Here is a 25,131-nt window from a genome sequence, read left to right as displayed (position 1 = left end):
GTTTAAGACATATGCAGCTCAGACTAGCCTGGAACTCACAATCCTGTCAACCTCCCGGATGTTAAGGTTACAGGAGTGTTCGAGCTCAGCAGCACTGTTGACAGCATGGACATGATAGGGGACACTTTTAACGTCACGCCGCGAACCCTGTGTCTAAGCAGGGCAGGTTAGCCCACTCTGCCAGCGCAGTGTCCCGTGCCTTTGCCGTGCAGAAAGTCTGAGGCCAGTTTTTTTTTTTTTTTTTTTTTTTTTTTTTTTTCCTATAAAACAGTTAGTGATGTGTATTCTTGGTCATCACACAGTGGGGTTTTAGATCAGTAAATGTGTGGAAAGCTTGACAGGCACACGCTGTATCTTAGGCACATACTGTGGCATGCCGTATTCACACACAGGAGAAGGTCTTCTAGGAGTCCTGTCCTGCGTGTGACCCTCCTCCTGATGACTTTTAATTTCCTGCAGTTCATTCACATTAACGTTTGAAAAATAGATGCTTTTTTTTAAAAAAAATTGAGTGGGAGGGAGGGAGGGAAGGAAGAAGAAAGGGGAGGGAAGGGCCACTTGTGTGAGAGAAGAGAGGGCTGTCTTGAATGTGAGAAAGAGCCCAGACATTAATTTTTTATTAAAAAAAATAAGAGAGATTCATATCTCTACATGGCCACACAGTTCTGAGCTCAGCAGCTAGCTCCTCTCTCTGGGTCCTCTTCATTGTTTTTTTTTTGGGGGGGCTAGAAGTGGGGGTTGGCTTCCAGTTCCATGGTCCTTGGGCCAACTGCATTGATGTCACCGCTGGAAATGAACGAAGAAAGTCCGGATTTCCTTGGGGTACACAGTGACGATGAAGCCTTCTGGTCGGGAGGTGGGGTGGCCTGGGGAGGACAAGAAGGGTGTCTGTGGCTTTTCCTCCTGGACTCACCTCACAGCACAGCAACTCTCTGCAGTCTGCTATGGCTCCCTTGTATTGATGACCCTTGGCTCTCCCCTCCTCCTAGGACTCCTACTAAAGTGGATCTTACCATTTTGATTCCCCTAGGGCTACCCTGAAGTATGGTGTACTGCCTACAGTCTGATTTCCCTGTGGGGCTGCACTGAGCACCTAAGGTCTGAGGGGACCACCTGGAAAAGTGACCCTTCCCTCATTAGTGCCAGTCAAGCCCTGCTGGGGGCTTGAGCTCCAGCCTTAGCAAGGAGCCTCTTTATTGGCCTGTTCCCTCACTGCATGGCTGAAATATCTCCTACACAGACACACAGACACAGACACACACACCTACCTGTGTGGAGCCCTAGTGAACACACACAGGCACACAGGAACAGGCACATGCAAAAACATACACAAACAGACACAGACACACAGCAGACACACACATACACACACATACACATACAGCAGACATACACACATAAACACACACACACACACACACTTCTTTGTGGAGCCCTGGCAAGAGCGGGACTGATCCAAAGTTGTTGTTATCCTAATCTGGTAATTAACAACGGCTGTGGAGTCAGAGATGGAAAGTAGTCACACAAGGCTACCCAGCGCAGGGCAGATCTGTGCTGCTCCCCAGACTGGCAGGGATATCCATAGTCGCAAACCTCTTGGGTGGCCAGTCTTCGTCCTCCAGTGCCAACGTCTCAACATGTGCATGTCCCAGGTCCCTGTGAGTGAACGCTCCTCCAGAGATATCACGGACCCTAGTCCTCGAAGTGCAACCTGCAGGACCAGGAGCAAAGGGAGGGCAGGCTATCTTGAGGCCCCAGAAGCTCATTTAACGAGGTGGGCACCAACCTCGGCTTGGGTCCTGGGGCTCTGCCTCAGGGCCTAATACACCTGCCTCATTTCATCTGTAAAGGCAGATTGTCAACCTGTTCCCGGTACAGAAACTAAGACTTGGGGTGTGGCTCCCTAGATGGTCTGCCAAATGAGCAAGTCCTCGTGGGAACAAGCCCCTCCATGGGGAGATGTCTGGAAGCCTGCAGAGATGGCAGGCACAGCACCCACACCACCGTCGCAGCGCCTCTCTGCCACCTTGTGAGGCAAGAACTTGTGCCTCCCCAGCTTACTTAGCAGGTAGGGGCCTGAGCCTCAGGAGGCTGAGGGGGCCTGATCCACTGTGTGGATACATACCTTAGCTTCCCTGAGTCTAAGTCACCTTTCCCAGAAAGTCCAGGGACAACTGTTTGGTTTTCTGATGATACAGATGACTGTCCCTGCTGTTGGAAAGGTTTTGCAGTGGACCAAGGAAGTGGCTCAGCCAGTAAAGAGCCTGCTTTGTCTGTAACTGCAGGGCCGGGGGCCATGAGGGGCAGAGACAGGAGGTTCCCTGGAGCTCAGTGGTCAGTCTAGCCGGCCAGTGAGCTTCAGGCTCAGTGGGAGATCCTGTCTCAAACGAGTAGAGAGACGAGAGGGTGGCACCCTGACATTGTGCTCTGGTTCTCGATGATCACATACATGTGCACAGCACATGCGCACACGGCCATACAAACACGTATGTGTGCCACATGCCTCCCCACCCCTAAGGTACAAAATTAAACATGAAAGAACCAGATGTGGTCTGTGATGCTAACTGGGAAATCTCACCCACCCTGAGGGGAGAGCGTATGCTGGGAGTCCAGCATGCCTCATCTGTGAACATGCCCAGTAGTCCTCTACCTAAGGCGGAGCTCGGGACGGGACTTTGGACAGGCTTGCTTCTCACGGGTAGAGCATCCTTGGAGGCCTGACTGGCCTGGGGTGGGATAAGCATGGGCCGTTTACCTTGAGATCCACCGTCACGGGCTGAGACAGCATCGGGTCCTCCCCTGCTTCATACAAGTGTTGTAGGCGTAGCAGCACACGCCGCAGGTTGTGCTGGGGCTTCTCGGGGTGGCCTGTGGGTGTGGATGTGGCAGGGAGGGTCCCATCAAGCAAGTTCTAGGCTTCAGCCTTGACCTGGCATTTCACACTCTGGACTCCATCCCATGTCTCGGCCACCCTTCAGGACAGCAACAAGGCCCTCTCCTGCAGCCATCACTCAGAGGGATAGTCGTTTGCCCACGATCACATGGCCCACGTGCAGCAGAGGCAGGGTCCAGATAGGGCTGTGCCAACATTGGCCCTCTAGCATACCACGGGGGCTGATGCCAGTGCCCTCGTTCCAATAGTGGCCATCCTTAGGCCTGTCCTCAAACCCTCCAGCCTATTCCTTCCTTCTCCCTCTATAGCTGGGTGTGGTCACAAGCTGCTGTGGTCACACATGATGGTTCATCTTGTTGAAAGCTTGATCAAACTGAGAGACACCTAGGAGACAGACCCGCACGGCACATCCTTAGTGTCCTCGGAGAGGATCAACCTGGGTGGGAAGGCCTGCCCTGAATGCCAAATGCCATCTTCCCAGGGAGGCTCAAGTGGAGTGTAAAAGGAAAAGGGGAAGGCAGGGAATGCGGCCTCTGTCTGTCTGTCTGCCTATCTGTCTGTCTCTGCTTACTGCATCATGAACTGAGCTGCTGCTTGGCCACATGTTCCCAGCCACGGTGTGTGAAACCTCCCTGGCTGTGTGCAAGATCAGCCCCGCCTGCCTGAGTAGATTTCCTCATGTTTGGTCACAAGATGAAAGGTTGACTAACAGATACTAACACAGGGCAGCCCGAGGGCTGGGCAGCATGTGGACTACTGTCTGGGGACTGCAGGGGAGCCATCTGTAGAGGGGTGTGGTTGGTCCTGGGCTGGGGGCCAGAAGCTGGGACCACCCTTGCTGCAGGCCTTGGTCTCTTATGTGCCAGATGAGGGGACTGTGAGGACTGCCTGGCGGACTAGCGGACATAGTCACCCCGGGAGGCTGCCTCACCTCTCTGAAGGTTCTTCAGGTGCTGGTCATGCTTCCTGCTGTACTTCCAGCCAGGTATGCTGAGGATCTGCAGGTGCAGCTTGGGGAACAATATCACTGGTGGGGGGAAATGGGGCCCTACAAGGCAGACAGACGGTGAGAAAGGGCTTTGCAACCACCTCCTTCAGGCACTCAGCTTTCCACACGGAACCTCTGCCCGTTGCCCCTTCCAGCCATCTCCCACCCACCCATGTGCAATCCGCAGCACAATGAACCTGAAATTCCCATCGAAGTCCCTTCTCTACCCTTGTCCATACCCCCACAGGCCTTTTCTGTCCCTATGCTGCTCTCTGCATCCAGCTGCTATACAGCTTAAGCTATGGAGGGACTTGAACTTGCCATGTGGCCACTTTAGACTCCAGGTGAGGAGACTAAGGCCCAGAGAGGGTCACATTCACTCACACTCATGAAGCACGCCCACACAAGCATCCAGGTTGCTCACTTCCCTCTTCCTTTATAACCTTTCAGTCCCCCACAGAGGCCCTCTGACCTGCTCCTTCCACTCTGACTTTCAATAGGTGCTGGCACCTTTTCATCCTCATGTCACATGGACTGGCCTAGGCATGGGTTAGCTGACTCAGGTGGAACCAAGGTCTGCCCCTAGGTCTGCTTCAGTCCAGTCTAGAAAGTTGGAGTCTCAGCTCCTTTTGCATGGTGTGAGATTTAGACCTTCTATGTTTCCCATGTGCTAAAAGTCTTGTCCCCAGCCTGTGGGCTTATTTTAGGAGCTGAGGTCCAGGGGTGGAAGTTAAGAAGTCCATGAAACTGTGAGCTAAAACAAACCCTGCTTGCTTTTAAGTTGAATATCTCAGGTGTTCTGTGACAGAGACTGGGAGGGAAGGGGAGGAGGGAGGAAAAGAGGGAAGGAAAGGGGTAGGAGGAGAGGGATTTTTTAAACATACTGAATCTTTGCAGTAAAAATCCTCGCCACCAGGAAAGCCCACCCCACATGGCCTTCTGCATTGTGCAGTGTAAGGACCTTGTGGAAGGATGCCCTACCAGGAATACCTGCTCTCTAGACACCCACAGCCATCCCACCCTCTCACTCAGCCCCTCCTTTCTCTATTTCCCTCCCTTCCCTTCTTTCTGTCCCTGTTTTTATTTTTGAGACAGGGTTTTTCTATGTAGTCCTGGCTATGCTGGAACTCTCTCTGTAGACCAGGCTGGCCTCAAACTCAGAGTTCTGAGATTAAAGGGATGCACCACCATGCCCAGGAGGCAGAGGCAGAGGCAGAGGCAGAGGCAGAGGCAGGAGGATCTTGATGAGTTCAAGGCCAGCCTAGTCAACACACACACACACACACACACACACACACACACACACACACACACTCACACACACTCACACACACTCACACACACACACAGAGAGAGAGAGAGAGAGAGAGAGAGAGAGAGAGAGAGAGAGAGAGAGAGAGAGAGGGTTCCAGGACAGCCAAGGATACACAGAGAAACCCTGTCTTGAAAAATCAAAAATTAATAAATAAATAAGTGTGAGCGCCACCACCGTCCTGCTTCTTTCTAAGATAAGGTCATACTATTTAGACCAAGCTGGCCTTGAACACACAGCAGTCCTGCCCAGCTCTCCAAGTGTTGAGGTTATAGGCATAGTTTGCAATGCCTTGCTTTGGCTCTTACTTAATAGAACTCCTGTGAGACAAAGACTGTGCCTTACTCATACACAAGTTTAGGAGACATTCCTTTCAGGAGTAAGTGCCATACCGCCTCTTGTCTTCAGATGCCTGGGAGGGTTCTGACAAAAACCCAAGCATTCTAACATAAACTTCTGCAATCGAAGGTGTGTGGCAACAGAACCATGTCCTCTCTAGAGCCACATTCTGCAGAGGCTGAGCTGAAGAACCCTTTAAAATGCAGCATCTCAGGGCCCATTATCTCAGTAAAGACACAGGGTTATTGGGGCTGTTACGGAAGCCCGAGGGGAGGCACAGCACAAACACTGCATTTGGACCCTGGATCATGGTTAGGTAGGTTCTGCCAGCATGTCTAACCTGTGGCTCAGGACAGCTATGGATGCAGCTGTCATGAGATCATAGACTCACTTAAGACACTGAGCTTGTCATGACTTTGTGTTTGTTCACTTTGGAAACTGACCGCAGTTCTCAGGTGTGAGCACTGCAGATGACTGCTGCTTTACAATCTCATGTGAAGTAAACACGCATGCTCTCACAAGCCACGGGCCATGGCTCGTGTAATCCTGGATTTAAAACGTGCCCCTGACAATTTTCTCTAACACTGCCAGAGGAAGCCGAAAGGCTAGACACCCCTGGACTAGAAGCACACTTGCGTATTGACAGCCTACCCTGACTGAGACAGCTAGCCCTTTAAGTGGTTGTGCTGCAGGCTCGCAAGAAAAGGACACGGCAGGGAAAGAGATGGAGAAGACTGAGGGGAGAGAGAGTGGGACGGGCTGAGAATCTCAGCTCTGTACTGACTAGCCGGGTAAGCCTGAGGTAACCACTGACAGCACTCAGACTTTGAGGTCCCTTCTTGCTTCAAGGCTGTGCAGCATCCTGAGTCTTACAGCCACTATCCTTGGGGGGGGTTGGGGTCACATCCTAGGCAGTGGTGATGCTTACTCTGAACGGGGGGCTCTTCATCAGTTAGCTCTCTGAACAACACAACGGGCCTGTGCTGCAGTGCCAACCCACTCCTTGGGCGCAGGGCAGTAGTGACGGATTTAGGCCCCAGGAGAAGCCAGAGCACCGGGTGGACCACGGAGGTGTCATTCAGCGTGAGGTTGTACTTGAGGTCCCAGTCCAGGTTGTTCCATAGCCGCCGGTGGAGCATTACCTGCAGAAATCCCCCGAGGTCCTTCTTTGCCCCTGGCCATGCTGTGGGTGGCTATGAGGGCCTGTGGGAGGACAGCCAGGCCCCTCTTACCTCCACCTGCCCATTCTGTTGGCTGGAGATACCGTGTGCTCGCTCTGCCAGCAGCACCAGCCTGCTCTTGTCATCCTCGATGAAGGCTGACTGGACAATCGGGTAGTAATTCTGCAGACATGAGTGCCACCCAGTGACAGCTTCAGTACGGGGTCAGGCAGACACCAGCTGTCCCCTAGGCACTCTGGCACAGCTTCCAGACTGCTGCTTCCTAGCCCTGTGGCCTGACTGATGGGATTCAAGGCCCCTGCTAAGTGCTCAGCACACATGGCACCAATACTGGTCCCTGACAAAGCCAAGAGGGAACAAGGAAATAGGTCTTGGAAGTGGCACTGCCAGGGTGCCAACAGAGCCCACAGGGCAGATTCTGCTCAGGATCTTTGAAATAGCTCTCCCCAGAAGCCTCTCTTGCTACAAGTGGGTGCTCAACAGGCAAGGAGAAGCATGCTTGGGTGCAGTGTGGAACTGCTGTAGGCATACCCGGGCGATAGAATTGCTCTTGAAAGCCTTGTAGGGCCTCCGCTGCATCTGGTAGCCATTGTTGTCAGAGTAGAGGACTTGCTGGTTGTCTAGGTCACTGCTGGTCCTCAGGATGGCCTCACGGTTTAGGTCCAGTGGGCCCACTCGGTACTGCTGCTCTATCCGTTGGCAGAGCAGTTCCCCAGCAGGGCTCGGATGCACGTGGGCCAGACGAGAGTGGATCGAGTAGATGTAAGACTGGTCTGTTACATTTCTAGGAAGGGGGTACAGAAAAAGAGTGCTCTGGGGGCTGGCTGGAGGCTCCTCCCTTCATACAGGAAGCAGAGGGCCAAAAGGCCGCCATCTGCAGGTGGATACTGGCAGTACTAGACCCAGCAACCCAGTGGGAGGACTATGGACCCTGTGGAGATTCGTGCAAGCCCTAGACCATTCATGGAGTAACAAGAGCCCCTTTCTCATGCTCTGACTCAGCTACCAATAATGTGATCACTCAGGCACACACAAAAGCACAGGCAAAGGAGAGCGAATGTCTCATCCGGTTATCAGTAATTAGTCATGTGCCAGAGCCATGCCCAAGAACAGGAACAGAGGCTCTAGAGAAAGACACTGGCTCATTGACCCACTCCTCCTGAGCCTTGAAGGGGCTGTGGGCTCAATCAGGGGACACACCTGTAGAAATACTGCCGTATGTCCGTTGCCAGCGTGCCCACCACCATCTCCATCCCCACTGCTTCCCAGGCAGGCTCAGCGGTCTTGTTAGGCGCAAACAGGTAGTTGTCAGAAATGGGGCCCTGCTTCACATCCCCGTTGGCCTGGTACTCCAGGAACTCTTGGGTCATGCGTATTGTGTGGTTCCTCTGTCTGCAGGGGTGAGAGAGGGGAATGGTTGATGTCAAGCTCGACAAGATCACCCATCTGCAGCGGGGCTGTGGCTGGGGATCAGGAGTGAAGAAAACGCACTGGCAGAGTCTGGGGAAGCCTCAGGGAAAACTCCTTTCTGATCCTACACATAGCCAAGGACTGTCAGGTGAAGTCACAAGAGGGAGGCTGCACACAGGCTCTGCCACCAGGGAGCACTATGCATCCCACCAGTGGCCCAGCAGCCACAGCAGCACAAGAGTGGAGTTTTGTCATGCTGACCCAAGCCATCCCTGTGTCACATGTCAGAGACCCTTCACACCCACCCTTCATACCCTTCAAGTCTCTTGATCCACAGCGACGTGGGTAAATGTGTGGATGGGTGGATATATGGGTGGACAGAATGCTGGCTACACAGACACGTAGATACATAGGGCAGCGGATGACTGTCTCAGTGCGTGGATGGACAAGTGAGAGGTGGTGGGAAGAGAGTATTTAACGGCCCTTTCTCCTGACCAGAAACAACTCTGTTTCTGTAGTTAGAGAAGTGGACTGCATGAGCACCTTTCTCCTGGGGTCCCTTAGTGTCCTCTTTGTCTGTGGGTCAGGGCTCTGGAATGAGACAGTTGGAAGTCTTTTGGCAGTGGCCCAGGTTCCCCCTCCTAAGGAACACAAGACAAGGAAGGGCTCTTGCTATCACCTGGTCTTTCCCTCAGGAAAGTGAGCACAGAGGGGTCGCAGGATACCATCCATGTGTCCAGGCCCCAGGCACGCTTCAGAGGCGGTGCTGACCTCACCTTACCTCTCCTGAATGCTATGTAACAGGTTGGTGTCCAGGTCGAACAGCAGAGTATAGCAGTCGTTGGTCACAGGCAGTAAGTGCTTGCCTTTCTGGCTAGTCTGCTTCCTCAGCTTGAGACTAAACTTGTGGGTACTGGCCATGGGGACGACCATTTCCCCCGTGTCTGCCTGGTCCCCATGAGTGTGCCTGACTTTGTAGTGTCGGTAGCTGAGGCCCGGGATGGTGGTCAGGATAAGCAGCTCATAGGCAGAAGGGTCCTCCGTAGAGTTTTGGATCTGCAAGCCAGCAGCATGGAAAGGAAGTTTCCTCATTCATAATCCCTGCCCGCCCCACACTCCCGGAACAGGTTCTCACTATCTGCCCAGGCGGATAGGACACCAGGTGGTGTCCTTCCACCTCTTGTAAAGATTCCCATGACATCTTTACAAGCTTCGGCTTAGCTCTGGCTGTACCATCATCTCTGGGGCCCTTCCTTCCACTCACTTCTCCCTATATCTTGTCCTTCTCCATCTTAGCAGTGGGGGCAGGGGGAGAGGACTACATGACTCATACTGAATGCATAGTGCAAAGGGGCAGCCTATATCCCATCCCAACCTTGGCACCTCTGTTAAAGTGCCTCTTAAGTCGCCCAGGGCCTTTGCACAGGTACAGTGGAACAAGGTTACTAAGTGCAGACAGCAAATGCCCTCCAGCAGGACTTCTTGCCCATACCTGCGCTGACACCGGGTGGCCCAACTCATCCGTGACACTGACATTGGAGAAAGTGACAGTCATGGTGATGATGGTGGTGATATTCCAGGCCAGTGGGTTATACACAGAGACAGAGTATCCCACAGGCCTCGGGTCTACAGAGAGAACAGATATCACTTGAGGCCCCTGAGGTCTTTGGAAGCTCCTGGATGAAGGAAAATGAGGTAGGCCAGACCTGGCCTTCCATAGCTCCAAGGCATATGTGGAGAGGAAGGAGTGAGGGCCCCAACCAGCATAAGAGGCTCTTGTGATGCAGGCCTGGCTTCCTTTCTGTTCCATCTGCTATGCTTTGATCCTTGAATATATAGCCCACTCTACAACCTCCATCCTCGGGCCTTGCTGTTCACTTTTTGGTTCTTCTGTATCTGCTCCCTGCTGGGAGAAGTCTGCCTGTGTGCTCATGGGAAGGCAAAGCCCACCTTACTGCCCTACCCAGCACCGATGTCACAACTTCTTTCTGCAAGTGTCACTTCTATCAGACTTGTGGCCCCAGGGCAAGGGTTGTTCTGTGCCAGCCACGGGCAGAATGTGCAGGCTGGATTAGATCATACAGACAGAGAAGGAAGGGCAGGGCAGATGGGAGACACGGCCCAGACCCTGTCAGGGAAGTGGAGAAGACCAAAGAAGCTAGAAAGGGCCAGCAAATGATACAAGAGGAGCGAGGTAGGGCAAGGGGACCTGGGGCCTTATTCCTGTCTGTTCATGATTTCCCTAGTTTCAAATATCCCAGCTGTACGATGGGTTACTCTTCACATGTGACACTTAATGCACAAAGAGGCTGGGCCACAGCTGCCTAGAGTCCAGCTGGGCTTGAGAGGGAAAGCGGGGACCAGGAAGGGAAGGGCCAGAGAACATAGTGGGGAGCATGGGGTGGGTGGCAGGTTCAAACTCGGGCTGGTGAGCCTGAGCAGAGCCACGACCCCTTTGAGTCTCAGGTTCCTCGGTTCAAAAATGATTCTCACTCTTGTGGGCTATGCAAGGCATTAAATACCCACAGGAACATTCTAGCCTCAGAAAACATTCAGAGCTCCTCAGTGATTCTTGCTCAGTCCAACTGTGCTGCCATTCCATCCTGGATGCCAGGATAAAGAACTAGGCCCAAACTCTGAACAGGCTCACCAGCCCGTTCAGGGCCTTGGCAAGATCACACCATGGTACCGGGATCACAGGGCCTTGGACTCATGTGAAGTTCTGGTCTCTACCCCCATCCCAGACTCTTTTGTTTTTGTTTTGTTTATTGACTCAGGGTCTCTCTATTGTGTCTCTCTATTGTGTCAGGACAGTTCTGGCTGTCCTGGAACTTGCTATGTAGACCAGACTAGCTTCAAACTTGCAAAGACCCTGCATCTACCTCCCTGGTGCTGCCACTGTAAGTGTGTGTTACCACGTCTGGCCCCCAGTTCTTTTCAAAGCAAAGCCACTGCCTCCCTGCAGGGGCCTGGCTTACCTGTGCCACGGTACACTGGGGTCCTGTCCAGGGCAATGGAGGCCATCAGCTTGTGTACTCCCAGCATCCCCGTTCTTAGATGTTCCACGTACATGTTGTTCACCTTGGGGGACTCAGTGCCTGTGATGGCATCGTGGTGCTGGACCTGTCACCACGAGAGCCAAGGAAGACGGGTGTCACAGTTGGTCTCGAGAGGCACCTGCTCTTCAGAACACCAGGGGAGAAGGCAAGCATCCCTCCCATCTTACAGAAGGGAAACTGAGGCAAGAGACTAGAGAACTGGCCCCGCTTTTCCTGCCCTCATAGGAATGCCCTATCTGAGTCCTCCTTCTGGTAGAGACCCAGCTTCCCCTCCATCATCAGTTCCCATGTGTGCACTGGTTCCTCCTGGTGCACTGTCTGATGCTTCCACTACACCAGTGAGAGGTGGACTGTCTCTTTTCATAGAGCAGGAGACTAGAGTTCCCTGACTGAAGCCACACACTCTGATGCTCTGATGCACAGTAAGTCCATCTGCCTCTTCCCAACACATCTCCTAGAGATTTACCCCCACACATCTAAGATGGCTGCCTGACCAAGACACTTCCTGAAGGGGTGACAAACTACAAGACTTCTTATGTCTCCATTTCCTCATGGACACAGAGGCGGGAGGTGGGTGCCATCCTGTGGGGTGAGTGGACAGGGAAGAAAATGGGTCCCAGAGAGGAAAAGTCATGAGCCTAAGGCCATCAGATGAGCTGAGAGTTGGATCCAGGCAGGGCACCAAGGCCATTCTATTCTCTATTCTCTGTAAAATCAGGTGTGAAGCTTACGGAAGCCACATACTGGGAACCTTGAGACCCAGGGTCCAGCTGTGGCCCAGTTTCACATTGCACCAGCCTTGTGATCAAAGGGGACCTCAGTTTTCTCTTCTATACGGTGGAGCCTCTAATTATGGGGAGGCACACACCACGAGAGGGCCCAGTCACACTAAGGCCATGCAGGGACTTTACCTCAGACACAGCCCAGCGAAGCTCTTGGAGCTGCTTCAGGGCCCAGGTCGAATCCAGAGTCCCATTGGGAGCTGGCCACATGTAGCGTGTGAACATGGACTCCGCAGCATGTAGCATGGCACTGGCCTGTCTCGCTAGACCCTTGAGTATGCTACGGGATGAGTAGAAGCCGGTCCAGGCCTGCTGTGGTTCTGGAAGGTGAGCACAGGCGGTGAGGCTGAGGGTGCTGAGGGCAGACCTGGGAAAAGCTTAGGCTACTAGCTCTTCCTGGCCACTCAGGGACGCACTCAGAACTGGTGGTGAAACCACGACCTCTGGCTTCCACAAGGAGACCTGGACCTAGGATTTCTGGGTAGGGTCTGATGTTTGACAGGAACATCAGGCTAGGCTGGGCAGACTGGTACAAGGTAGGTGCTGAAGTTATCACAACGGGACAAAAGGCAGCCCACAGCACACCTAAGAAACATGCAACTTCACATATACAAAGGGCTGGGAGAGCTGGGGGAAGGAGGGTGACATGAGGCCTAAGTGGGCAGCATGCAATGAAGACCCTTGAACATCCAGACACTTTTGAATGTGACTGTGGGCTTCAGGGAGACCCAGGTCAGCTTGAGTGTCAGCAGGGCTTCTCCCAAGGCCTATAGAAGGAGGTAGAGGTGGAGGTGAGAGCCGAGAGACACCAGACAGGTTGCTTAGGGCCTGAGGCAGAACATGGGAACGGGATGGGAGGCAGCCACCTGTTTCAGAAGGTAGGTCTTAGGCTTTTGTGATTTTTGCTTTCTTGCCTTTTCCAGGTCTAGCTTCCTCCTCTATTCCCTAGTCTTTTCCCATAGGATCAGCAGAACCAGACTCTAGTGAGTGGCCCCATGGCTTCAAGGAAAGACTACAGTAGGGTGATCCAATAGCACCAGCAAACTGAGCGGGTAGGAGGCTGGGAGTTTACTGCAGTTCTGCTGCTCAGGCTGTAAGCCTGGCAGTACCCACAGCCCAACTCCCATATTGTACCAGGCCACCTCCATTCAGCCATACACATGACACGCCCACTCCCACCATTCTAATGACGCCCACACATGAAACCTCTCCCACCTGGAATCTAACTATACTTACAAAACATACTCACTGTCACACAACTGTTGTGGCTATGCCCACATTCCTGCCCCCATCCCCTCCGTGTCTGCCAATGGTGTGGCATAAAGGGCGTGAGAATTACAGCAGCTAACTCAAGGGGGCAGGGCAAGCCAGGCCCTGGACCGTGCAGCTGGAGCCTACGTGTGCAGTTTCTTTGGAAGGGAAGGGAATGGGGAGGACCTTCACAGGGGTCTCCTTCCCTGATCCTTCACTGATGAAGCCAGGTGGGGTTGGGCTCACAGTTACCACTGTGGTAGGGAAGACAGGGACAGGTCCTGCTCCAGGCACCCTGGTACTAAATGGCCAGCCAGCAGGTGCTATCCAAGCTTGCTTCCTCCCCCAGGTCTTGGATTGATCAACTGGTACATGAGTGCATTGGTGCTGGCAAAGCTCCCTGGCAGGCACGGCTATGTCTCTGAGCTATCCTGCTCAAGTGTGTCGGCCAGCATCCTACCACGTTGCCTGGGCTTCTCCATCTGTGCAAAGGTATAGCAGGGCCACCCTTCACAGGCTGTGACACGGGCAACAAAGAGATCTGCCTTTTGTTTTTGGCACTGGGGGAAAAGGGGTGGAACCCAGGCCTTCTACATGCTAGACAAGTGCTCTGTCACTGAGCTGTCCCCCAGCCCCACATCAAAGACACAAGCTGTTTCTCTGTGATGTTTAAGGCACAGCCTGGTCATAGAGTGGGGAGGGCGCTTTCTTCATGGTGCCCTGGCTCTCTGCTAGAAACTAGGCAGAGGATGGGTCTACTGAAGCCCCAGCAGGGGTGCACACCAGCAGGGTCGGGTTGTATTGGGTATCTGGCAGCACTGAGAGCAGGGACTGGATAGGTCACGGTCACTGCCTGACACAAGGGCACCATCAACGTCCCAGCCTTGAGGGAGTGTCCCTGACTTCCCCCAGCTAGGGAGCAGAGGCTATCTGCCGAGGTCTTCTCAGGCAGAGACAGGAAACAGATGGTGTCCCTCACAGTGACAATGACGGGGGAGAGTAAGAAGCAAGGCCCTACAACTGCACAGGGGTGGCGGTGGGAAACAGCTGTCTAAGCGGGAAGAGCAGGTGGGAACCAGCCTGGTTCCCCCTGAGCCGGGAAGTAGGTCTGTAGTCCTGATACTAAGCTGCCCCTGGCTTCCCGAGACTCATACCTGAGGAATAGGGGATGAAGTCCTGGTGGTCACGGATGCCCCAAGTCATGTTGAAGGCGTGCAGGGCTCGGAAGTAATCGCTCAGTGTAGCATACTGCACGGAGATGCCAAACTCGGCAGTGCGGTTGTTGATGTAGTCCAGGAGGGGGTCCATGTTGCTAAACTGCACTGAGGCATTGAAGAACTGCTTGTCACATCCCTGCAGGACACAGAGCAGCGGCCTGAACCTCTAGGACCCTTTGGAGCCCTCATCCAGGCAAGAGGGCTTTATCATTGCTACCTCCAACAGCATACCCATTCTCCTTGGCCAACAAGGGCACCAGAAAGACTCCTGTGGCTGTCAGGCTTCTCTTAAGCAACCACCACAGGACTAATTGCGATAATGTGATAATTATTATATAGCCCTGACTCACATCCTGAACACGAGCAGCCATGGACTACGGAAGCCGACTGTGTGTCACCTGCCCAGGTGCAAACAGAATGGCATCCCTTTCTACTTGCTCTGCTAAGCAGCTGTGTGGCCTCAGGACAGTTCCTTAACATCTTCGAGTCTCAGATCACTGCTGCAAAATGGATTCCAGAAATACCTTCCTCCTGGCCTTAGTGGTGCCGATTAGATGGATGAGACGAATACCCTGCAGAGCACCCTGCTCTCAATATCCTTAGTAATAGTGATAATGATAGGGTGTGGGATGTCCCCTAAGAACGCCCCTCTCATGAGCCTCACCACAGGTAACACTGTAAATCCACTGTATAGATGAGGAGACTAATGCATGTAGAGCCAAGCAGGCCAGTCTGGCTTTCAGCCCCAAATAATGTGAGTGGAGGTCCTTATGGCTGGGAGGTTATCTATCAGCTTGGAGGGGCTGGGTGGAGTAGTGGGTGAGGCCCAGGGAAGGACGGGGCATTGAGAGCTAGGTAGAGGTGGGCTAGATTCGAGTTTGCCTCATGGGTAGGCTGCTCCTGCCATCGGCTGCGTGGAAGGCCCTGGCAGTGTGGAAGACACCCAGATGGAACTTGTCATACCCAGGGCCAGAGGACATGGGGAGTCCGGAACCACCTGGCCCTCTGTTTAACGTTGGCCACCAGGGCCTCAGCATAGAGGTGGATGTTGGTTTCAGTGACAGGCTCACTCATGTTGGGGTACATCCCATCTGGGGGAGGCTCCGGGAAGACGGCCACACCATTCCAGTAAAATCCAGACCTGAGGGAGGACAGAGGCTGAGCGAAAGAGGCTGCTAAAGAGGCTTTGGATGAGCATGGTTTGCCAATGGGATCATGGGAATACTGCTTCAGGGCCACATGGAGCCAGCTGCCTTGGCTCCCCTACCACAATAGCCCAGTGGGGATAGGATGAGGGTCACTTGTGCCTTGCTTGGCTCCTGTAGGCCACCTCCTTGCTTGGCTGAGGCCAGAGTGAAGATTCATCTTGGGCACAAAACTGCCCCAAATATCAGTAGTTAGGATTAAAAAAATATTTGTATGAAATTAAATAAAAGTCAGAGTTGGGAGAAATGGCTCACATCTCTGATCCTAGAATTCACCACGTTGAAACAGGAAGCCTCACACAAGTTTAAGGCTAGCCTAGCTACACAGGGAAACTGCATCAGAAAAACTAAAACCAGGGGCTGGAGACATGGCTTAGTAGCCCCGAGCCATCTCCTGCAGAGGACATGATAGCAATTCCCAGTATCTACACGGAGACACACAAATGCCTGTAACTCCAATTCCGGGAATCCAATGTCCTCTTTTGGCCTTTGTGGGCACTAGTACACATTTGTACATGCAGGAAGAAATCCATGCACATAAAAAAAAAATCTGAATTAAAAAAAAAAGCCATATCAATCCAGAATCAGCCAACCAATCAAATCTGTGACAAGCAAACATCAGAGGTTTCTATAGCAACAGGATCATCCCTAACAGGTTCTCCTGACCTCCAGGGTCTAGAGAGCCCCCGGAAGTGCTATCCCTGTTTATGCCATGCAGCAGTCATAATCCTGGGCCATCTGCTGACAAGGCTAAGCCACCTTTGCCAAGCCCTGTCTCTCCTAACAGAAACAATTTGTGGTATAAAAGCTAGACACTGGGCCAGAGAGATAACTCGGTCGTTAAAGGCCAGGCTCTCAATGAAAAATTTAAAAGTTAGACAGTGCTTGGCACAGCAGCCTGGAAAATGACAATGATACTCCGAGTTCCTGCTCACTCCCAGGGCCTGAGCACCTCCCATGAAGACTCCTGGGTGCACAGGACAGAACTAGGGTTTAGTTGACATCTGACTTTCCAGCTGACCCCACAGCAGAGCCAGGCTGGCCATACGCAAGTGAAGATTTCTCACACCTGAGAAATCCCTGACCATCCCTGGCCCAGTGTCCTTGCCTGTAACTCGGCTCTCCAGGCCAGGAAGACAGAGGTGGGGAGCCAGCTTGTCACTGTGGCAAGGGACAATCACACTGAAGCAAGAAGGCGAACTGGGGGCGTGAGGAGGTTCCGAGGCACTAGGAAGGGAAGTGTGAAAAAGGAGGCACAGGGCTGGGGTTCCTAGATATCAGCCGGCTCAGTTTTGTCACCTTGCAGATGAGGATGGCTGAGGCCTGGAGCAAGCAGGGTCCCATCAAAGTCAGAGTGCAATGTCCTTGTGAGTGCTATATCAAAACCTCATCCTCGGGGCAGGAGAGGGAGCTCAGTAGCTGAGAGCACCCGCTGCTCTTGCAGAGGACCCAGGTTTCGTTTCCGGCACCCACACCGGGAAATTCACAACTGCCTCTTAACTCCAGTTCCAAGGGGGATCCAACATCATCTTCTGGCCTCTGTGGGCACTGCACATACACAGTGTATATGAAGTCATGCATAAGAATAAATCAATAAATATTAAAAACACTCATCCTGAATATGTGTGTTCAGGTGTATGTGTGCATGCGTACAGAAGCCAGAGGACGGCGTTGGGTACAACACCTCTGGAGCTATGTCTGTTTTCTGAGGCATCATCCTCCCTGGCTTTTGGAGTAGTACAATGGGGTTATATCAGCACCTTGTGCTCAGGAAGGCTTGGGCATGGGAAACCTTGTGTGTGAACGTGAGGAGCTACTGATAAAAAGCTGCTAATTCCACAGACAGGCAGAGTGGCCTCAGACAAGGGCACCTACCTGTTAGAGAAGGGGATTTGTGAGGGGGTGCAGTAGCTATAACGGTCCATGACGTGAGTGAAGATTTCCTGCTGCTCCGACAGTGATGGGGACCCACGCCACACGAACTGCAGCCCCTGTGAACCAAGGAGAACAGGGGAAGGGCAAAGGCTTGCTGGTACCCTGGTTCTCCCGCCTCAGCCCCCTTGTACCTCCATGGCATGGCCACACCTTCAGCCTCTCTCAAGGACTCAGGGACAAGACCTCCTTCTGTCACTTCCTCTGTAAGACTCTACCAAGCCAGGTGCTACCAGGGCCATATGTAGCTGTAAGATCAGCCTTCTGAGCCTTCTGGAGCTACACATACCTCCTCGAACCCCTGGGCCTCAGGGAAGCTCATTTTGCCTTATTTCAATACCCGTAGCCATGGAGAGTTCACTACTGTGTGGTCTAGTCTTAGAGAGACTAAGACAGGGTTGGGGTTCTAGAGCCAGATCTGCTTAGCACTGCCTTGGGGACCACACACAAGTTCTTAGATCCATGTACCATCTGGTTTCTGAGTGAAAAACATGAAGAAGCCACAACCGGTACTCTAGGGTCATCCACAGGTGAAATTAGCAACGTGTGTCAGCTCAGGTTCAAGAGAAGCAGCCTGTACTTCATAGGTGACAACCAAATGTTCCCCATCATGCTTTCCTGCAGCCCAAGGCTGCCTGTGTGTAACTTTTGCCTCACCACCCACACACTTCCAGGGTTGATTGAGAATGCTCTTTGAATACAGTAGGCACCAGGCCTGGTCCTTCCTAGCACACAGCCAACCCACTATGGCTACTTGTGTGTGATATCCCCAGCTAAACACACCCTGCCTGTTTCTCTAATCCTTCACCCACATTTCCAGAGTGCAGCTCAGCTCCAATCCTCATGAACAGCCCCGGGAAGGAGCTAGCCCAGGCCCAGGTACAGCTAAAGGGTGGAAAGGCCTAGGGGCAGGAGGTCACCCTTGGAGGAAGCTACAGGAATCAGGCCAGGGTCAGGCAGTTGCCGCAAAGCCTGGTGGAGGGCAGAAAGGCAGGTGGAGGTAACAGTGGGTATGGTGTGGGATGTACCTGGGATTCCTGCATGGCATCCTTGAGGTTGTAGTCAATCCGGGAGATGAGATGGGCATTGAAGCCTGTCAGGGCGAACAGGGTGGGGGTCGTTGCTGATGCACCAAAGGGGTCCACATGCCAGGAGAACTGTGGCCGGATCCCAAACGTTTCATAGAGAAAGCCATGTCCTTCTGCAAAGACAGTGATCGCCTAGCTGAGCTGCGTAGGGTGATCTTTTCCATCACCCTCACCCTGGCTCTCTGGGTACCCTGTGAGGGTTCAGTGTCAGGCTGGGCAGGTCATGAGAAAGGTTTTGATGTTAACTCTTAACTGCACACATAGAAGCAGTTTATCACCAATCTCTAGATGTACAGTTCTTAGGGTTAACTATGTTCACTCATACCACCATTCAGCTCCAGAACTTTCAGTCGTTCGAAACTGAAGCGGGCCTTCCCAGCAGCATCATTCTACATGTCTCTATGGATCTGGTCATCCTAGTGACCTCCTGTAAGAGGAATCCCAAGGCACCAGTCCTTATGTGTCTGCCTCATCCCTCAGGACTAGGTTAGTGAGCTTGGAGATGGATATTCATTCCTACCTCAGATTACACAGCCACCTCAAGGGATCCTGAACTCCTCATCCAGAAAGTGAGCATATTACAAGTTTGCTGTTGGGTGTTTGAGACTACTTTGAGACTAAGTCTGAGACTAGTTTGTCACAGAGCAAAGCATTCTGGGTCAGACTCATCCAGCCATTTGTCTACTCAAACATCTTTCAGAAGCCAGGACAATGGAACAGCCACTGGGTTCAGGACTATAGGAGAAAGAAACTCAGTGTGAATGAACTAGCTCCCCCAACCCTGACCCAAACACTGTCTTCCTACCACCCAGTGGGTTTGTAGTACGCATGGCAAGAATGTGATACAAGGCCTCAGTGACACGCTAAGCCTGGGAACTCTGACTGAGACACTGGCGATGCCAGCACTTGGAAGCAGGGCAGCAAGCCATAAGCAAGGTAGAGGCCACAGAGAACAAGGGTGATCGGGAAGGGCAAGAGGGATGGAGGAGGACTGGCTTGGTGGGTCAGGTGTTCAGAGAGGGAAAGGGTCAAGCAGCGATGGGCAGGAAGCAGGGAGGGTGGAGCAAGAGGCCACATAATTAAGAGCAGCATGTTGAGGGTAGGTGAGTCCCCTAGGCCATTCCCATACTGGCAGAGCCCTCACCACTCAGGGCACAGTGCCAGCCAGTGGTGAGAGACACAATGAGTCTGAGTCAAAGGCATGCTAACTGTCTTCCTTAAGACATTTGATCCTCTGTTTTGGCAGGGCCACACAGAAAGCCCAGTCTATGACTGATACGTCATGAGGCCATCACAGTCCAGGTAGTATGAATGTGCTAACCAAAGCCTGGCTCAGTGCAAACAGGAAGTAAGCCCAGTCAGTCAGGAACTACCAAGGAGGCCATTCAATGTCACTCTTCAACCCCATCAGTGTGTCCCCCATCAATTGCTTGCAGTCTGGTGTTGCCTATTCATATCAACCCCACAGTTTTCTTTTCTTTCATTTGCTTATTTGTTTGTTTTGAGACAGGGTTTCTCTACATAGCCTTGGCTGTCCTGGAACTCACTCTAAACCAGGCTGGCCTTGAACTCATAAAGATCTGCCTGCTTCTGCCTCCCCAGTGCTGGGATTAAAGGCATGAGCTACCACTGCCCAGCAACCCCACCATTTCAATGTGCCTAAATGTATCTTTCAACAGGATGGATTAAGAATTAACCAATAACATGTGTGGGTTGATAAGCTTGATGGGTTTCAGGGGAAAATCCTCTCCCTTATTTCAAAAGAGAGGCAAGAAAGGTGCTAATATCTTTTATAGTATGTCATGCTATGCTTCCAGGGAAGCTGAGCCAGAGTGCAGACTGCAGAGTTCATGGGGCTTGTTGTTCAGTCATGGGCGCTGATTCTAGCATTGGCTACTGGCCCTTGGCAGAGTCACTTCATTCACTGGGGCTCAGTTTCTACAACTTTAAGATCTACTTTAAAAATATATATATATGAGTGTGTAGGTGGATAAACATATGTGAGTGCAGGTACCCACAGAGACCAGAAGAGGGCGTTGGATGCCCTGGAGCTGGAGTTACAGACAGGCATGAGCTTCCTGATATGGATTCTAAAACCGGAACCCTGATCCTCGATCAGAACAGCAGCTATTCTTAACCACTGTGCATCTCTCCAGTCCCCTGGGTCTCAGTTTCCACAGATGTGCAAAATGAGACCAAGAATCCCAGGGCATCCTCAGCCTCCACGGGGGCTGTACATCACTGCAGCCAGAGGTGATGGCAGGGAGAGAGGACACAGTAGTGCAGAAGCCGTGATGGGATGGCAATGGTGGTGAAGGTTAATAGCGGTGATGGTGGGAACAGTGGCGGTTGTCGTGATGCTGATAACGGAGATAGTGGTAATGAGGATAATGGTGATGGCAATGGAGATAATGGTGGTGGCGATGGTGCTGATGATAACAGCAGTGATTGTGGTGATGGAGGAGGAGGAGTAATGATGATGGTGGTCATGATGGTGATGGTGGTTTAAGGCAGATAACATTTACCAGGCATGTATTAGGGAACCAGACAGTCTACTTAAAGTACTTCTTATGAATTATCCCAACTTAATTCTATTAAGAATATCAAAAACTAATCTCTCAGTGAAGAAGTTGGAGTTTAAAGGTACATCTCTTGCCTGAGACCACAGTCCATGGGGCCATGATGGTCCTAGAACACCTGATGTTGGACTCCTGGTTATTAAGCCCTCTCCTCAAATCCCTGTAGACCTAGAAGATCACTGCTTCCCTTTGTCAAAGTGGCCTGCTCAGAGGAGGGGGCAGAATTCAGGACACGGAGGTCAGGCATACACTTCTATCTACTCCAAGGCTCTGGGTGACAGGTAGCGTGGCTGTTATGGCTTGAATATGAAGTATGCCCCACAGACTCATGTACTGGGGGGGTGGTTTCCATGTAGGAGGTGCTGGAAATTTAAGGATGTAGGGCTTCCTGGAGGATGCAGTTCACTGGGGCACGTCCCCTTGTTTCACGTCTCTGGTTTCTTTCACTATGAAATCAACAGTGTCTTCATCGACATGTTCCTGCTGCCATTTGAGCTCCCCATAGGCCCACAGACGGCAGAGCCAGGGACGGAGGGCTGAACCCTCAGAAACTGTATGCCAAGCCGACAGTTTGGCTGCTTTTCAACAACGATAAAGAAGTGAGTGCAGTGGCCAAACCTGTGAGCTGTAGGATCTGGTCATCCATGTGGGTCACAGCCTCATCATGCATGACCTGGCCTCCGAGAACAAACTCCAAGCGTCCTTCATCCAGGAGCTGGCGGACCTGTGCACAGGTGGGCGGAAAAAGACAGCCAGGTCATAGGTCCCGAACCTATAGCACTTCCCAGGGACCTTCATGAGACTGCCTACCCTGGATCACTCCACAGAAACAGAACACTGTCTTGGTGTGTGTACCATGTCCTCAGAAGCACAAGGCCCATGGCAGCTAGTAGGGGGCCTAGATCCATGCCTGGATCTATAAATGTGCTTTAAACTTTCAAGTAACTTGAAACTTTTTAAAAAGCTGCAAGAGCTGAACAAAGTGTTTCCTCACACCCTTCCCCAGATCCACTGGACTCTGTTGCCTAAATACTGCCATATCCATACCCTCACTCTGTTTTGTGTAAAGCACTTACGATGAATCAGCTGCAGCCTGCCTCCCTCTGAGAACTTCTGTGTGTGCCTCAGAGGAACAAGGGTGATGCTAACTGTAGTATTATTAACGCAATCAGAAACCTAGAATGCTAAGGTCTATTGTGCAACCCTCATGCTTTCTGTGAATCTCCCCGAGTGTCCTCTCCCACACACCATTCAATCTGGGGCCATATGTCACAGAAAGCTATCCTCTTTCATTCAGATCCTTTAATTCAGGGAACAGCTCCTCAGCCTGTCTTCTTTAGGGACCTGACATCTTGGAGGCAGACAGGCCTGCTATCTGTAGTTTAATGTGGTCTTTCTAGTGAATGTAGACAAATGAATGCAGAGATAGATAGAAAAGAATAACATCCATGAGGGTGGGCGCTAGGCTGCCAGGCTGTTTGCATGTGCTCTTGGCTTGGGTGCTGAGGGTAGAATCTACAGGTGGCTTACCCAAAAGTGCCTATTACATGTGGGGAGCTGTCTAGCTACTGGGGATTCTGCAGTGAACACAGCAGACAAAATACTGGCCTCCAGGGAACTTGCACTGGTAGGGTAACTGTAGGGCTTTCCACACAAAAGCCACACCCCTCACAGAAGGTTAGAGCCTGCAGGTAGGGGCAGGCTCCAAAGTCAGACACCTGTTATTCATTAACTGTAAGCCTTGAAATCGTTCCCAGGCCATCTCTGTAAGTCTATGTACCAGTGCCCACATGTGGTGGCCTCAAACATGAGGTTAGGCAGCATGATCTGACAGGCTTGACTCCTCACATTCCTAGATGCAGCCTCTGCGAGACCCAGCAGATTCCTGCTAAGCCTGCATGGTCTGCAACTTCAAGTTACTTAAGTTCTCATGTGCAGTGCCTGTTCAGAAAGGTGAATACAGCCAGGCGGCAGTGTGGTGCCTTTAGTTCCAGTGACTCTGGAGGCAGAGGCAGGCAGACCTCTGTGAGCTCAAGGTCAGCCTGGTCTACAGGGAGAGTTCCAGGACAATCAGGGACTACACAGAGAAACCGTCTCGAAAATCAAAAACAAACAGACAAAGGTAAATGCTGGAAAGAACTAAGAGCACCTCAGTATTGTTCTAGGTGTTTCCTCAGTCTTTGGCATGGGCTGTCTGAAGGGGAAGCTGGTTGTTTTGTTTTATAGAAGAAAAAGCCATAGCTTACAGATGCCATGGCAGAATCCGGCACCAACCTGTCCACAATCTTTTTACCCGAGTGACACCAGAGCTGCCCCTGCACCACAGGGAGCCCAAACATGGCCAACCAGGGGCAGGGGAGAGTCAGTGTGTGTAGATAGGGGAGGGGGCAAAGTTCACCTGGGAGGTAATTAAGCACCAACCCCTGGTGCCTCCTGAGAAGGAGCGCTGGCTTTTGGGGGTGATGCTTCCCCCCCCCACATACCAAGAACAGGCAGAAAAGATGACATTACCCTGTCTCTGGGCAGTGGCCCTGACCACAACCTTTGCTTTTAACAGCTGTGTGGCATGTTCCTTAGCACATCTGGAACTCCCTACCTAGTCTTTTGTTGGGACTTTCCTGTAACACTTGGCATACCTGGGGGCCCATGTCCTGCCACTCCTGTCCCTGCCTTACCTGGAGTTTCTGCTCCTCAGAGGCCACACCGTCCCACCACAACCGGAAGAACTCTTGCTCCACTGCGATGAAGCGGCGCTGCCTCCCACGGGTCAGTTCCTCCACCACGGTGGTGTAGACATTGGCTGCATAGGCCCGCATGCTTTCCTGGGGAGGCAGACGGCATCACAGCAGCCCCAGAGAGGTTGCGGGTGGTGCTGAGCCCAAAGGACCAAAGAGAAGAGCCAGAGACCAAGTGCCCTAGTGCCTGACACCTCTAGTGCACCCAGGCCAAGGGGGTTGGGGGTTTGCGGTATGGATCACCACTCTCTCTTTTCAGTTAGGGAAACTGAGGCAGTGGATGGCAAGTTCCCCCCCAGCCCCCGTCCAAGGTACTGAGCAGAAAGAACCACGAGGTTACAGGCTTATCTGGCTGGGTGGGGATGTGCCAAGGAAGTTGAACTAGCTAGCCTCTGTGTCAGCACCGCGCAGGACCAACCCACTTCCCACTAATCAGCTGACATGCACCTGCTTGGAAGCCAGCTCCATCACATGCTACTCCAGGCTTACCCCGAGATTGGTTACCTGCCAAACCCACATTTTGGGGACACGCTCCCTAGCCTTGACTTCTGCAGGGATCATCCAAAAAGATAAGACACCAGGACTCAAAGGCAGGAAGTGGCCAGTCCGAGGCTGCGGCTCAGCCAGCAGGGTCAGGGTGGAGGCTGGAGGGCCAGGCCGCCCCTCTTCCCGGCTGGGCCGGGGGCACCCCGCAGGAAGAAGCTACTGTGCAAGGTGGCCCAGCAATGCCCGCCGCTTACCTGGACAGTGTAGACCCAGCCCACGTCCATGTGACTGTGAGGCACCACGAAGACCTGGATGGAGCCGGCGGGCCGGGCCGGCGGCGGCTGCAGCAGCAGCAGCAGCAGCTGGCCGAGCAGCGGCAGCCAGCACAGCCGCGGCATTGCTGTGTGCACGGGACGCTGCCACTGCGGCGAGTCCCGGGCGGAGCTGCCCACTTCCGGGTTCGGGGGCCGCTGCGCCCCCTGTGGGCGGGAGCCCGCGAGCTCAGGCAGCGGATGGGTGGGGCACGAGCTTGGCGCTGTATCGCGCCCCCTTTCGGCTGGAGTGCATGGTGCAGCTCTCTTCCCTAGCCTTGCAGCCCAAGGAGGAGGCCTCCAGACTTGGAGACAGCTGGGGAAGCTAGCTTCCAGGATGACACACGCGCACACACACAGACC

At 52.7% G+C, this 25,131-nt stretch overlaps 1 protein-coding gene across 1 annotated transcript; it reads right to left on the bottom strand.

Annotated features, from left to right (window-relative positions):
• Positions 1–583: 583 nt before the first annotated feature.
• Positions 584–24,911, bottom strand: Man2b2 (mannosidase alpha class 2B member 2). Its single transcript, XM_021630652.2, has 19 exons — positions 24,712–24,911; positions 23,912–24,058; positions 21,855–21,960; positions 18,598–18,770; positions 17,513–17,628; positions 15,396–15,573; positions 14,370–14,568; positions 12,094–12,284; positions 11,102–11,246; positions 9,616–9,749; positions 8,905–9,179; positions 7,914–8,105; positions 7,245–7,497; positions 6,765–6,875; positions 6,461–6,674; positions 3,825–3,941; positions 2,756–2,868; positions 1,594–1,711; positions 584–866 (listed from the first exon to the last, which is right to left on the bottom strand). Exons 1-19 carry the CDS (start codon positions 24,853–24,855, stop codon positions 781–783), a joined length of 3,012 nt encoding a protein of 1,003 aa, XP_021486327.1. The 5' UTR covers positions 24,856–24,911; the 3' UTR covers positions 584–780.
• Positions 24,912–25,131: the final 220 nt, after the last annotated feature.

This window comes from Meriones unguiculatus, chromosome 12 (genome assembly GCF_030254825.1).
Source record: "Meriones unguiculatus strain TT.TT164.6M chromosome 12, Bangor_MerUng_6.1, whole genome shotgun sequence".
Lineage (NCBI taxonomy): Eukaryota > Metazoa > Chordata > Mammalia > Rodentia > Muridae > Meriones > Meriones unguiculatus.
This window is presented reverse-complemented; position numbering and strand designations above follow the sequence as displayed.

Excerpts from the sequence above, each read along its gene's own strand:
- Man2b2 (XM_021630652.2), bottom strand. The coding sequence starts at position 24,855 with ATGCCGCGGCTGTGCTGGCTGCCGCTGCTCGGCCAGCTGCTGCTGCTG. Across the intron at positions 24,059-24,711 it reads GCTGGGTCTACACTGTCCAG|GAAAGCATGCGGGCCTATGC; the intron begins GTAAGCGGCGGG and ends CTGCCTCCCCAG. Across the intron at positions 6,675-6,764 it reads AACAGAATGGGCAGGTGGAG|GTAATGCTCCACCGGCGGCT; the intron begins GTAAGAGGGGCC and ends GGATTTCTGCAG.